This window comes from Euprymna scolopes, chromosome 13, assembly GCF_053919585.1.
Source record: "Euprymna scolopes isolate OS-2025 chromosome 13, ASM5391958v1, whole genome shotgun sequence".
NCBI lineage: Eukaryota > Metazoa > Mollusca > Cephalopoda > Sepiida > Sepiolidae > Euprymna > Euprymna scolopes.
The window spans coordinates 102,651,264-102,667,780 of record NC_136494.1 but is presented as its reverse complement, the minus strand read 5'-3'; the positions used below and the strand labels follow the sequence as shown (position 1 = coordinate 102,667,780).

At 31.7% G+C, this 16,517-nt stretch overlaps 1 protein-coding gene across 2 annotated transcripts in view; it reads left to right on the top strand.

Annotated features, from left to right (window-relative positions):
* The window catches only part of LOC145292118 (inositol polyphosphate 5-phosphatase OCRL-like), a 161,547-nt gene that overhangs the window by 99,115 nt on the left and 45,915 nt on the right, over positions 1-16,517 (top strand). For both annotated transcript variants that reach the window (XM_080138224.1, XM_080138223.1), the window contains 6 exons: positions 443-677; positions 7,826-7,999; positions 10,478-10,579; positions 11,841-11,955; positions 13,893-14,009; positions 15,306-15,413. In XM_080138224.1, coding sequence (XP_079994350.1) covers positions 443-677; positions 7,826-7,999; positions 10,478-10,579; positions 11,841-11,955; positions 13,893-14,009; positions 15,306-15,413 — 851 coding nt within the window. The remainder of the gene's footprint in view (positions 1-442; positions 678-7,825; positions 8,000-10,477; positions 10,580-11,840; positions 11,956-13,892; positions 14,010-15,305; positions 15,414-16,517) is intronic.

Below are 16,517 nucleotides of genomic sequence, written 5' to 3'. Positions count from 1 at the left end.
TATACACACACACACATACATACATACAAGTATCTCTTCTTTTATATAATAGATTCCTCATTGAATTAGCTGTCATTTTCTTTCCAAATACTACATAATAACACTGCAAGACTGCTGCACCCCTGATGAAACTCGGCCCAGTTAAACCTCAGAGAATTAATAATTTTTTCGAAATTTTAGTTATTGTTCATTCTGGACAATGCCAATAAACAATATATCAACTTTGTGGGTCTTTATTTTTGTATTTCTTTTTTTTTTACTTTTAGCTGAATATACAAACATACAAACACAAACAACTGCCCATTATATAATAGATGATGCATAACAAATTCATAGATTTGTAGCTAATTGATCCCTTTTTCTCAATATAAATATATATATATATATATTATAACGTTTATTATTATTTCTTTTGTTAATGGATCTCGTCTAATGATTTCAGATTCTGTTAAAAGTAAAGAAAGTTTGAATGTACCGGGAAAAGAGTCACCTGTGCATCGAGCCCGTACTGATGCAAGACACCGTAGCAAATCTCCATCAACCCAAAACAAAAAAGGCTCTTCAAATCGATCGAGGACAGCATCTCCAGCTCATCGTTCAAGAACTAATTCTCCTCCACACAAACTTAAAATCAACTCCGACCTTGCCAAGAGTATAGATTCCCTGAATGGGCCAAGGTATGGATCATGTTTATATATATATACTGACTAGATGGTTTTCTAACGAATGATAAAAAATATATATTTTTTTTGTATAGTTTTAAAGGTTAAAAACTTCAAAGACTATATATATATATATATATATATATATATATATATATATATAGATGATGAGGATTGCAATGTCTTGTCAGACGAGTGCCACTCCCTCAGACACTTAGTCCATGAGCCCTAACATGACTTTTTTTTTTTTTTTTTTTAGTGGTATTGGCGAATTCACACACTCAAGCAGACATGACACTGAAGACGGTCATTGCTATACATACATATATATATATATATATATACACGCATCCATAAACATACACGTGTATATACATATATACAAACACAATACATATACACACACATATACAAATACAAACACACATATACATACACATACAAATACGTACACATATATGCACATACATTTAACTACATATGCATACATATCTATGCATTTATACACAAACATACACATATGCATATATACACATACATATACATACATACACACACAAACATATATATACATGCAAACACATACAAACATATATATATACATACACATGTACATATATAAACATACGTACACATATATGTACATACACACACAGATACATATAATGATGGCAGATCAATTATTACATGCTTCCCGCATTTCAAGCCTACACGCGTCACAACTTTTCCATTGCTGTAAGGACTATTTTTTATAGACAAATGCCTGAGGGAGTATCTATACAAAGGTGATGTTACAGAGATTTAGCTTTGCACGACAGCTAAATCTCTCTCTCGGTTCAAAATGTTGAGATCCAGCAACAAACAAGAGCAAGATAGCCAGCAACAAGTTAAACTGCAGACCAGCTTAATGCGGGTACTGGTCTCCCGCTTTATGGTTTTTTAAATCAGAGATTTGCTTCTCCTAGAGCGGTTGCCTTCATCACGGCTTACAGGAGCCCTTTCCACCCCACATACACATGGAAGTATACACAGAATGCGCGCAAACATACATACACATGTATACACACACACATAGAGGCACACATATAAGCATGTACTTACATATGAATACACACACGTACACATGCATGTAAAATACACATGAAGGAACGTTCCAAAAGTCATATATCTTCAATGATCAGGATGAACGTGATGGGTACAATTCAATGAGTTTGATAAAAAAAAAAAAATCCAAAACAAATTAAATATACAAAGAATCAGACGAAAAATCCAAATGAACAGAATAGCGTTTCAAACGGCTGGAGTTTTTAAAAAAAAATTTTTTTACCCTTTTTCCTCCCTCCCTTCCTCTTCATACATACATACATACAGTCCCAAAAGAAGTTGACGGATTTTAAACTTCATTAAATTCCTCAATATTTAAGTTATGCTTACCAATTTTCATACATAGGTAGATGAGCCTCTCCCTGATTTCTTTGAGATATAGTAAGATATCATAGTCTACTTATTCTAATTTTATTTACACAACTTAATCTAGGGTATGTTTTTAGTTATGAAAAATGATGTTACTCAAATGTCCACCATTTCCATTTTCACACTCTTGTGCTCTCTGCAGGGCATCGTCCAGCACATCACTTAATGTTTCAGGGCTTATGTCCCTAATTTCCTCCTCTATATTGTTTTGAATGACATTTATTGTGGCTGGTTTGTTTGCATATACCTGCTCTTTGAGGTAACTCCAAAGGAAGAAATCTGCACATGTGGCAAGCGGGGTGACCAATTTATCTCACAGCCACGAGAAATTATTCAGTTGCCGAATATGTCCTAGAGCAGATTTAATGTTTCTCGTGCCGTATGCGCCGTTGCACCGTCCTGCTGGAACCACATTGATCGAGAGACCCCAATTTGACTTAATCTCCTTCTTACTGATGTGGATGGATCCTCGGCCACACTCTCTGCTAATCTCTTACGATTCTCATCACTTCTTGCCGTACAGGGTCTACCAGATTTAGGGAAGTCACATACAGACCCTTGCTCATGAAATCGAGCCACCATAGCTTTTATTGCATTGGGACTAGGGGAATTTCTTGTGTTGAAGTTTTGTCGAAATTCTCTTTGAGTTTCTGATATTGACTCATTCAACCGAAAATACAACTCTATGATAAATATCCACTCCTTGGAAGGGTTCCTCTAGATGATCTGGAAAAATAAAAGAAAAATATAAAAAATTAAGAAAGTTATTTATTTTTTTTATTTTTTATTTATTCATTTTTTTTTTTTTTAAACCATCAGCTTCTTTTGGGACACCCTGTGTGTGTGTATATATATATATATATATATATATATATATATATATAGATATATAGATATATATATATATATATGCCTTTCCTTTCAAAATATTGTTGAAATAAGAGAAGAGCCTATCAGGTATGTAATGTGATGCATAATAGTGAAACTTGGCCAATGAGGGTTGAGGATATGCATTGCATGGTAAGAAAAGAAAAATGAGAATCATATGATAGTTGTGTTATGTGAAACTTAAGGCAGGTTTAGATTTGATGACCTTAGAAGACATTATGGGGAGATGTGTGCAGAACAGGAGATTTTGTTTGAACGACAAAGTATTTTTGCTCCAGTAATTGTTAAAAATTCTTCCCTCTCCATCAATTTTTCGTTTTTAGTTGCAGAAATCTTTACATAGATAAAATATGAAGAAATATTACTAGTCTATGATAATAGTATAACTGATAAATTTTTAAAATCTATCACTACTATTTAAAAGGAACTGTGAATGTGAGTTCATTCCCTATTGACTCCTAAACAGTTAGGCTGGGTTTTTTTTTTTTAATTTCACACAAACATACTTTGTGCCCAGCAATGTTCTTAAATAGGTTTTGTTTGGGAATGTCTTTGATAAATATCAATAATTGAAAAAAATCCAATGAAAGAAGGAACAGTCGATTTTGACTAAAGTTAACGCTTTATACAGCCTTATACATCACTGGTGCATTTGAGAAGTTTTATTACCACACAAGCAGAAAGGCCCGGCATATAAAATCATCAGTTAGGTACTTTGATGTGACAGGGGCTTGTTTGAAATGAATTTCTCTGTTTGGAACACATTGAACCATGATACTTGATATTTGCATTTTAAACTTTAATCCAAGCCATTATATAAAAATAATTTTATAAAATCAACAGTAGGTTCTTTACAGTGCAATCTAGACTACAATGTATCATGAACTAAGTTACTGTGGGGAGGCATGTGAAGCTTCCCTCGGTGCAATGTACTGAGTCCCCAACTAGAGCAGGCAATTAATCGATTTGATTGAAAAATGGGTGATTTCACGATTTCGATGACAACAAAATATGGGAGTGTGAAACCTTTGTTGATCCTGATTTAATCCTGAGCAACGTCAGGTTACTCTGCTAGTAATGAATTAAAAGTTGACCAATAATGTGCCTTGCTATTATTGAATAGAGTTTTAAAAATGTTTTTCATATACAAACACTTTAACAGTATATAAACTAGCATATTAATATCTATATTACTCTTCACCTGCTGGAAGGATCTGTTTTACTATTTTTTGGTGAAATGTATCTGTTTGTTTGATATACCGGTGTTTATGCCCATTCCTCTGTTTGTCATCAGTCTGTTTGTTTCGTCTGTTTGCTGCGTTGTGCTGTTTTGTTTCGTGGGTTTAAAACATTCGGATGGAAAAAAACCTACTGAATAATTGAAAATCCAACTAAAACCTCAAGAGTGTGTCTAAGAAAGAAAATTTTTATCTTTTAATTTTTTTCAAATTAATAAAAGAAATATAATCTAAATTAAATAAACAATAGGGAATAAAGTAAAAAAAACAATCAGCTATGCTAATTACTTAAAAAAAATAATTTAGAAAAATTCCTTATGGGCTTGGAATAAACAGTTTAATCAATAATCTTGATAATATCTGGCTTAATAGCATAAATTAACCTGTGAAACGACCCAGGCTAGTAAGGGTATAAATGAATAAAATTATATTATAAAATTGTGTACTTTACAGTCTATGTTAATATATAAAAGTGAAAATGTGTGTCTACATTTCCCTACAAAATAACTGTCAATTTTCAGTCTAGAGACTCGAGATTTTACATAAGGTGTATTGAGATTTGGGTAAAATCTTTTTAGTCAGAAATTTGGCTATCAAGGGGTCAAAGCTCAACGATTTGACCCTTGAAAACTCTACCAAACTCCTCTGCCAATTTTTGGGTCTAAACACTTGAAATTTTAGATGTAGGTAACTTGGACATGGATAAAACTTTTTATTTTGATTTGAGATCAAACTAATAAATGTTAAGGGGTCAAAAATTGGGGTCCAAGTTATAAAAGATTTACCTCTGCAATCTCTACGAAATCACTCACACAATTTTTGGTCTAAACATTTAAAATCTTTTATAAAGTGTATTCACATGTAGGGCAAGTTATGAACAGTATATAGAGCCTGAGCAAAGCCGGGTTGAACTGCTAGTATTAAATAAAATCTGATTTGAGCAAGTAAATATTTATTGATAAATCTTTACTATCAATTCAATGTAATAAAAATAATTAAACATAAATCTTTGTATTATATTCAGTCGAAACAAATTTTTATTTACTTTAATAGTAAAAGTTAACCAATCAAAAATCAACAGTTTGGTGATGTCAGAAAAATTACAAAATTTTTACATTTATAACATCCTCACGATTTTCTTGGCTATATATATATAGATGGCAAAAGTCAAGCATGGTATGAATGCAAAATTCGAGTGACGTTATTGTATAAATAATGGATCAATAAAAACTAAACAAATGGATGTTTTACTAACCAACAGGCGTGTTTTTCCAAATAAACAAATTTGAAAATAAGGTTTGAAGTTAAAGTTCAAGGTAACTAATTATAAAACAACTACAAACATTAGTATTATGGCCCCCAATACATACGATTAAATTTATGTTTAAGAAATATTGGTATTGTTGGAGCTTCTACACTATTGGGACGAGATTTTGTAGTCAATAAATGGAGTTTTCAGATAAAAAACAATGGCTTCAACTTATTTTTTTTTCTTGTCAGTTCTGATAAGTTACAATGGTAGCTTCCAAATTATGCAGTCGGAATTGCCTGAATATTATTGAATTATTAAAAACAACTTTAATCGTGATAGCAGATGAAAAATTGCCGCCATCTTGTTAAATCGAAACGGAAAATTACCTCCCTTTTGAACTCTCCTGTGTCTTAGGATCGTTTTCATCAAATTCTAGTTTTTATTTTCTTTAATAATTTTCTATCTTATCGATTTTCGTAGTTTTTGGATATAATCATCTTCAAAATACAAGGAATATGTAGATACCACTGCTTTCATGTAAAATTCAGTATTACGATTTCCGAAATTTTGTCCCAATAGTGTAGAAGCGCCGTATTGTGTTATGATTCAATTTTTATACTGTAACCAAATATTGACATTTAAATAAAGAACTTAACTGAAATAGTAATGATGCATAGTTTTTACATAAACCTGCTTGAAAATAACTTTTGTCCACCTTGTTTTAAAATGAAAAGACACAACGTTTGCCAACTTATGTGATATTTTGTGTAGTGAATTCAAAAATGATGAAATTAGTTTTTATGATCTTAAAAAAAAAAATGGAAATTAAAGTGCGTAATTATAAAAAACAAAACACTATCTGAGGGTCACATTAACTGGTCTGGCAGGCCAGGTTGTGGACCGTGGACCGCCTGTTGCACACCCCTGAACTAATACAACCATGTGCATGTCATGTAGTCATTATCCAGGCATGTTTGGTAAAAGATATAAAACTTTATCTTCTTTTTTTTTTTTTTTTTTTTTTTTTTTTTGTATTCTCAGAAAATAGTTCAACAAGTTGAAGACAATAATATGACCATGCATGCATGTGTGTGTGTTTACTGCACAGGCCACGGTTGTCGTACTTGTTATGCCAGTTTAAAATTTTTATTTGATTCAGTCAATGCTGCAATAAAGCAATCCTTCTGCCAAACAAAATCAACAATTCCTATTTTAAGCAACACAAGTTTTTTTTTTCTTTGGAGATTAGAATGTTATTCTTTTTAGATTGAATAGCAGACTTGCGAAATGAGATTTTTGCCTTACTAAACTAGTCCTATCAATACAATTTAGCCAAGAGCCTCAAGGATCCATCTTGTTCCGATAGGCACTTTGGCCCAAACGGACTATGGACCTTCAGAAAAACGAATTGTGTCCTCGGACTCCAGCTGATTGTCTAACCCCATGGAGGACCTGATTCTAATTACTTCCCCTTCCCATCTCCTTGAATCTTTTCACTCCTGACTAGATTCTGACCTTTATCAATGGTCACCATTCACCCATCCAGAGGTTTACTACTTGAGATATCCACTGGAGATAACAGCTGGACAACGTCCATACAAAGGATTTATCTGCAAATCATTTTAGACATTACTTTTCTCAAATGGGTCAGTTTCAGCATTATTCCCCACTTAATAAGGTTCTTATTTGTCTCCCAGTTAAGGAGGAATCGGACCTAGTAATTCACTTCTGGTCATTTTTTCGCACTTTTCTCAATAACCACACCTTGGATTTTTTTAAAAATTTGCACAAACATAAGTTATGGTGAAAGTAAATTTTTACCAGAACAGATTTTCTGGGACAACTCTGGTTGCCTCCCTAGGGTATCATTATAAGAGTAAAATTGCCCCCAAATTGTTTGTTTGTTCACACTTTTCTCAATAATCATGCTTTGAATTTTAAAATTTTGCACAAACATTAGTCATGGTGAAACTAAATTTTTATTCGTATACTCGGCTTGTTTTATTTCAACCCAAGATAATTTCAATTCTCTGTTCTCCTCCCTCCTTTTCTTTTGGCCAAATATCTCTCACTTACAACATCTACCATTCACATGCACCACTAAAACATGCAGCTTAGCACATGTTTACAATAAAAAAAATATCAAGAAAATTGTGTAGTTTTTAATCAAGCCTGCTTGGATATGTGTTTGTGTGCATATGTTTATATAATTGGCAAATATTTTTATGTCACTTAAATTTCATATAAGAAACATTTTTTTATCTGTTTTTTCTACTTATTTTGATATTCTTTATTTTGTTTGGATTTTCAAGTGATTCTGACACTCAAAAGTGGGATGACATAGACATCATTCAAAAACAACTCGGTTTTGTGAACACTGTTGATGGGATAGACGGTGGCCTAAAGCCGCTTACCGCACGTGAATGTTTTGTGCGCCATTTCATGACAGAAAGAGAATCTGAATACACTTACACAGAGACAGTCAAGTAAGTAAACTTTATTTTCCTCCATTTTCTGAAGAGTTACATTTATTGTTATTTTTGTGAAATTGACTGATAAAAAAAAATTTTAATTCTGAGACCAGATTAAAAATTGACCCACAAAACTGCATCCAAATGAAAGGACAATAGTGTGTTATTTACAATTAACAACATTTATTAATTTGAGATGAGATTTCTTGACACAATCCATAGAATTTGTTTTATATATTGAATAGTAATACACACGAACGAAAAAAGCGCTTTGGATAATCACAGATTTCAAGGTAGTTCTACTAAAATAGCCATATTTTTCAAACCAAAGCACTTCAGGACTTCAAAATACTACTATTTTGTTCGGAAATGAATATACTTTCAAATGAATTAATAAATATGAATGTACATTATATATTTTAAGAGTTTTAAGCAAATAAAGTGATAAAAATGTGAACGTCATAAAATGGCGTTTTCGGTAAGGTTTTGTAATGACCCTCCCTGTTTTCTAAAGGCCCGTACCGTGATTGTATGAAGAATTTCGTCATGAAATTTAGGAAACAATCAGAAGAGGTGTTAATCTTGTCAAGTGTCCGAAATATTTTTGACCATTTCTTTTTTTGTCGTGTTAAAAATAAAACTTTAATATGATGAGTATCGAACATTTTGAAAAAAATTTCATCGGACACCCACTAGTAAGTAAATCATTCTTTTTACTATCTTTATCAATTAAAAGTATTATTCTATGTTGAGTAGAACCGCGGTAATTGATAATAATTTAAAAGGACCTACCCGAAAAAAATTGTTTCTATTCCTCGAGTTTGGTCAAATTAATTTAGTATTAGTAGCAGCAGCTGTAGTAGTAGTCATAGCACTATATAAACACGTGTTCTTTAATTTGTATTCACAAACAAATTAAGAAAAACATGAAAATATGAATATAAATGTTCTGATATGTTTAATTAGAGCTATTTTGTTATCAGAATAACATTAGTTTAGAACTATTCAGTTTTCAGAATGTATAATAACAACAATCTCAACCAATTCAACATTATGAATCCATTATAATTTCTCACATTTCTGGTCAAATTTAAAAACATGGTTAAAAAACAAAATAAACTTTTGTAGATATATAGCTTGCATGCACTTTTATTCATTGCATTAGTTTTGAATAGCGAATCAAAACAATGTTTTACTACGAACAGCCACAAATGTTTTTTTCCAAATCAAAAGATGTATGAAAATCCTGTTTGTATTACTATACACATAGATTTGAAAAAGTTGTCAAAAAGCAAATACATAACAAATAAATGTTATCAAAGGTAAGATAAGTTACTTTTCTACCTAACTGGATATGTTTTTAGTGTTTTTATTTAACATAACTTGTTTATTCAGCTCGAAAAACATACAGTGCTTACCGATGTATTGGAAAGTTAAAATGCCTAAAAAAAAAAATTGTAGAATCACATTTTGGAGAGGTGGTCAGAAGGGGTTGGGTGGCGTTAAACAGAAGGTGTTAATCTACAATAATACCAAAGACATATTGCAATATATTCATTTTTAAATGGTCCTATGTTTAGATTTAAGTTTTTTGTACATAAAGCACATTACAATTCAACTTTGAGTTCTCCAACTTCTTTTCTGTTTATGGATACATGGCATTTTTAAGGAATTGCAGCACATTTACTGCAGATTATTTGGAAACCATGAAATTTTGGAGATTTTCAGTCGCATATTCTGATTCCTTGTACAAAAATACACTTATATGGTAAATTTCATTTCTTAGTCTTGTGTTTTAACAAAGATATGACAGTTTTACTGAAAAAGTAGTGTAAAAAATGTGACGAAACACATATGGTCTTAAATAGGGGAAAATATCCAAATGTGTGAGGCACAAAAATAGTCATAACTTCCTTGATTTTAATCAGATTTAAAAAATTTAAAAAGATTCTTTCTTAGCTTATCAAGCTCTTTCCATGTATACCAATATTGAAATATTTTAAACTATTTCAATTTTTTCATGTGTATTGCTATATTAAAAAATATGTCTCTCAAAAGGGATATATTTGTTTCTAAGTGGTCTTGACTACAGTAATCAGGTAAGTGGCCTTAATGAGCGTATGTTCGTGAATGTAGTTGATAATATCATTAAGCATTCGGCTTTCAGCTTATCTTTCAACATCTCCCCCAGACTGCTACATCTGTCCATACTTATGACTTATGTTAGACAATCATATTCTTGTGAGGAGAAAGATGTTCAAATTAGTTATTGTAATTAAAAAGAAAGAGAATAGATATTCTTATGATGCATCAATTTAATCTTTGTGTTTAGATCTAAAAATATTATTTCAAACTTGTCCATGACAGACCGATGCACTGATCAACAAACAAACAAAGCCTTTTATAGAGATGCTGGAATGAGGGTTGAAATGGAGAAGTTGTTCATAGAAAATATTAACAATCTTACTAAAAATAAATGTTTATTAATTTTAGGGTATTTTGTGGTACATGGAATGTCAATGGTCAGTCTCCAAGTGTCTCTATCCACACGTGGTTGGCGGCTGATCCTGAGCCACCTGATATTTATGCAATTGGGTAAGTATTTTGAATAATAGTACTTCTTATGACTATCTTTTTTTTATGATTTAATTCAGGAGTAACCAATCCTATTGTGTATCACATGTATCAATTTCTTTCATTTTTAATTTAGATGTTCTACTCAAATTTCTACCCCATTTTAGTTTCCTAGAGTATAATATCAACATATTTGGTTGTTATACATTCATTTAATATATATACATATAATGTCTCCGTTCAGTCTCGAAAGACAAAGGATACTCCCCTGTAGGGGCAGCTGCACGTGTAATTGTGAGGCAAGTGTTGTGCAATGCTCAGCCACACCTCTCCTGAATCGGCACTGTTTGAATCCAGGACAACTAAAAACAATGCTGGGATAAGCAGAGAGTACATCAATTAGTTTTAATCTTCTCATAATTCATTTTGATAATCTATTCATCTTATTAACCTTCTAATAAAAATGAATCGGTACATGTACAGTTTAATCAAGACTTTAAAAAATGAAAATATCAAAAAAACAAAAAAAAAATTTTTTAATTCTATGTATCCGTTATGGAATGTGAAGTTCTAAAAAAAAAAATTTCACTTAATTTCATCAAGTAGTTTTTGTTTTACAGTGAAAAAAAAAAAATTGTTATGATACCAAGCAAAAGGTTCGATTTTTATTAAAGATGGGGAGGGAGTGTCGGCGCTTTAACTGGAGTTATCTCCTGTTACGTTTCTAAACTCCAAACAAAAATTAAGAAAAAATACTGCCTTCAACGCGCTCTCATAAAAACGTTTTTCCGCTGTAAAAAACAACTACTCGATCAAATTAAGTGAAATTTTTTTTCGGAGATCTTCAGTTCAAAACGGATATGTACAATATAACCTTTTTTCAGTGTTTTCATTTTTTAATGTCTTGATTAAACTGTACAAGTGCCAATGAATCAATTAAAGACATCAGTTCTGGTAACCCTGATAATCTACAAATTTCCTTGAAAAATCGTCATAAAAACACACAGTTGCTTTGAAAGACATAATTATCAAACTCTGAAATGAAGACAATCTTGGGGGGGGGTCTGTTTTTGATTCAAAATGATTTGCTCCTTCATTGACAATTATTGCTTTCTCTTCAGATAAAAGCTGCTTTTTTTTGGCGGGGGGGGTAACAAAATTAAAATTTCTACAAAGATGCTTCCAGAAACTTCTATGATTACTATTTTTGTAATGTATTTCATTTAATGAAAAAATAAGAAAACATTGTAAAATTCATAAATATATAAATTTTTCTGCTCAGATTTCAAGAACTGGATTTGAGTAAAGAAGCTTTCATTTTTACTGATTCCGTCAAAGAAGCTGAATGGTTGAATATGGTAACTTCCTGCCTTCATCCCGATGCTAAATACAAAAAGGTAATTCTTTTCTGTTTATCCTTCAGTCTTAAGATAATATCATTTTCATAAAAATTTTAGGTCTCGTTCAGAATTTCTCCTACATTTAAAAACAAAACTAAAAAAAAACTTATATGATGTATATACTCATATGGAAACAAAAATATCATATTTCAAAAATTATATAAATTGATCAAGTAGTTCTATTTTTATAAAGAAAATCACTTAATAAATTAATGGGAATTTGTAGGCATTACAATGTAAATTTCACAAATTTTAAGTAGTTAGTTATTTGCCTTTGTTTTATTTATTTTTTTTTTTTTAGACTGTTTTCAAAATGGTGCACAAGACAACCATTTTCGATTACTAATGTAATTTGATTTTCTTATTTAAAAAATAAAACTACTTGATCAATTTATATGATTTTTGGAATATGATATTTTTGTTTTGTCACGGGCACATCATACAAATTTTTCTTTATTTTTGTTTTTGATATAGGGGACATTCTGGACAAGAACAAAAATTTTATTAAGAATTTTCAATTAACTAAGTTACGTCAGACAGCAGCTAAACCTGAGCAGTGGCTCAGCTTAATCCAGCTGTTGACATCATGTTCCGGCCAAAGCCGAGCAAACACTGAAATACATCTGGTTCACAATATGTAGTTAAATGAGTTTTCAATTTAGTTAATTGTACTTTTATAGAATTACTTGATATTTTTTTTTTTTTAATGATAACACTTGCATAAAAGTGACGGCTTCTAATTTTGATGCATTTGGATAACATAAAATTAGTTTATTTTGATATGAAGTTTTACTTAATAGATTAAATTTATGGATTTAAGGATTCTTTTGGTCTGTAATTTATAAATAGAATAAATATTTTGAGATTTCTTTAAAGTATTTTTTTGCCGATTTTGTTAAAATTATTCGATTTTATCTTCAAAGTCCTGTCATTTAAAAATGTCATTTAAAAAAAAATACTTTTGTTTTTAATATATATAGATTCATATATATTAAAAACAAAATTTTTTTTTTTTTAAATGACATTGGTGGTTATCTAGAATTCCAACAATAAATAACTCCCAATATAAACTATTTTAAGAATATCATTGAATAGATAGATAAATAGATAGATAATAACTAATTATCTTTTAACAATGTTAATTATTCAACACATCTGATTCTCTTGAAATATCATACAATACAGAATTCTATCTGACCATGCAAGTATGAAATATAAGAAAAAGATATGTATTAATAAAAGATGTGTGCATAGCTTATTCCGCTGTTATATATCTTAATTTCTCCCAGTTCTTGTCTATCTGTTATGTCTCTGCATTGTATTACCTTCTATAAATTTTCTCAATATAATTTTTTTCCATTTTAACAAAAAGTTTGTAACTTTTGTAATGCATTTTTATTGTTTTTACATTTAAAAAATATCGCTTCTGTTGTCGTATTGTCTGTCTCTCTGTAACGATTTGTCTGTTTATCGCTCACGTATGTATAAGCATATTTGTTGCACTTCTACGAAGATGCATGCTGCTAAATAAATATATACACTCTAGCTTGTTTCAGCCGTTTAAAAATCAAACACAAAGACGGTTTTATAACAAAACAGTTTTTTATTTAATAATTATTTTACCCACAGTAGTCATTGGACGTATCAAGCAAAGGTGGAGGTGAGGTTAGGGTTGACGAGCTAATGACGTAACGATCGTGCGTCTCTCTCTCTCTCTCTCTCTCTCTCTCTCTCTCTCTCTCTCTCTCTCTCTCTCTCTCATTGTCCATCTTTTCTTTTATTGACAAATCCTTTCTTTGTTTCATCAGAGGTCAATATATGTGTCAAAGTTCAACATGGTATTTTCTTTGTTCTCTGTCTACCTGAAATTTGTGTGTGGGCACAATCTCTAAGTTCCTGTGGCTTTCATTTACATCTTTTTTCTTTCTTTTCAGATAAAATTAGTCCGTTTAGTTGGAATAATGCTAATTGTATATGTACGGCAGGAATTGGCCTCTTATGTCTATTGTGTTGATTCCGATTTAGTGGCCACTGGCATCATGGGATTTTTGGTGAGTATCCTTGATTGTGCTGCTGTCAAAAATTGCAGAAACAGAAAATTTCTTAACCAAATAAAAAAAAATTAACATTAGCTGAATTTTTGTTTATCTCTAACAAAATTCTCCTTATACTAACTTGTTAAAAATTCTCTCCGCTTCTGGATCCAGATATTCCCATGCATATCACATTTGAATGCTATTCTCAGTGACAGCAAAATCTAATCTTGGTCATCTGATGAGGTGGCTCAAGGTCTCCATATTGAAATACTACAAACCCTTTTTCGTATCTGGAAAACTGCATTTAATTTAAAAAAAACATGCTTCAGCTAATGTAAATGCCAAGGTTGCAGAATTATAAGGCGATAGTTTGACGATTTAAAAAATTTTTTTACTCCGATTCTAAGATTCTTTTTTTTAAAGTCTTCCAATATTTAGATTGTTGATTCTTTGGAGATAAAGATCCAACTCTGATTTTTAATACTCTTTTTTATATTGCAACTTGGAATGTAAGGGACTACTGTGTGAGATCATAATTTACAAAGAACTGTGGGGAGTTAAGCAGCGAGAACTCTGTTCACATAACATTTAAACTTCTGCAGGTTAGTATAGTAAGAAATGCAGGAAACAAGGAGGGAATTTCAAGGTCTAGTAGTTTGAGGGAAGAAACTATTAGTGAAAGGTTTTCTGGCATCTGGGAACCGTAACAAGGAAGAAGTGGAATTTTCCTGTTTGTCAGCTTAGTTGGGAGTATGTAAAGGGGGCACAAGTGCTATGAGTTCATCAGAGCACATTCCATCAAAGTACTTGTAAAACAGGCACAGAGATATAATGTTGTGTCGATGGGATAGAGGTTGGAGCTTGGCCTATAATACGGGAAGTATTAGATTTGAGACCTTTTTTTTTTATCCTGTCTAATAGTGAGATATTTAGCAAACAATACTCCATGCATGGATGAATTATGAGTTTGTAAAGATATAGGATACTCTCTAGTGTGAGTAATTTTCTAGCATGGTAGAAGGAGCCCACCTTCTTTGCAGTGGTCTCGGCAATGTCCCTAATCTAATTGTTTCAATTCATTTTGCCTATGAATATTAAGCTGAGGTGTTAGAAGAATGGACTCTCAAGTATTCTTACAAATTTGATTTTAACTTCTTCCAAAATCTTGGATTCCGACTCTGCAACTCTGATTAAACTAAAGGCAGATTTCTGTTATAAAAATATTTCTGTGTTCTTTTTGTTGGTCTTTTTCACATTTTCTCTTTTTTGTTTTTCTTGTGATTAGTGATCGACGATGCGTTGCTTTTGTAGGGTAATAAGGGAGGTGTGGCTGTGAGAATGACCATCCATAACACTTCGGTGTGCTTCATCAGTTCCCATTTGGCGGCTCACCAAGATGAATTTGAACGGCGAAACCAGGTAAAAACTTTTGCTTTCTTTTTCAAAACAAATGATTCTTGGAAAAAAAGGAAAAAAAAAAAAGACGTTTATTTGGAAAATAAAAAACTGTTCATAATATATTTTTTAATGACTGATGAGTGGGGCTATGTCAAATTTTTTGAACCTCGAGTATATATCCGACACAGTTAATCAACCGAGAACCACATGACTCTATATAAAAGCATATAAGATAGTAAGGGATACACACTCGAGAGTCAAAACAACGAAAAGAGTATGCTGTTGTCCTAGCACTACTAATGAGTCACTACTTATCAAGACTAGAAGACACTCAAGGATAAGGGTTAATGGGATAAATAAATTGACAATTGAATGATGACAATTACTCTGAGAGCATCGAAAATCTACGTATAGCACCCATTTAAAACGATTATTTTCCTTACTATTTATCCATGCCTGAAACTCAATGAAAATTCCATGCATAAAGTTTCTTTCCTAGAACTACTCACCTGTGGGATACAATACCATGGGGCTGCATCCTAATAGACTATAACATGATCATTTTCAGATTCAACCTAAACAAGATTTTCTTAAATAATCAATTTCTGCCCAATTTCCACTATCACCGATCATCACAGTGTTGTCTTGCTATCTACATGGTATTTTTTAACCTTTATCCTCAAGTGGCCTTTGGGCCTTGATTAGTATTGACTCTTTTAGTGTAGTCTTTTTCATATAAATAAAGCGAAACTATTCGAACACAACTGCCTAGCCTTCGGGCCGGGTAGTATCTGTTCTGTAATTCGTCCTTGGTCAATGTAGGGGAAACCTTTCATTCTGAGACAATTACTATTTATTTGGATACTGCCAGAGTGACCCCTTTTTTTGAAGGAGCTGGTTTTGCCCCCACATTAAACTAATTTACTTTCGTGGGAGGTTTAAAAGCAAAACCATTTCTGCAAGTCATCTTTTGTATTTGATTGACTACGTTAAATTTGAATGCTTTAGACTTCCGGTCGCGTCATGGAGTAGCGGTAAGACGTTAGATTTTTCACTTTCTTTTCAACCTTCATGTCACGGGTTCGAGCCTGTCTGCCTACTACTACTTTTTTTTTTTTTTTTTTT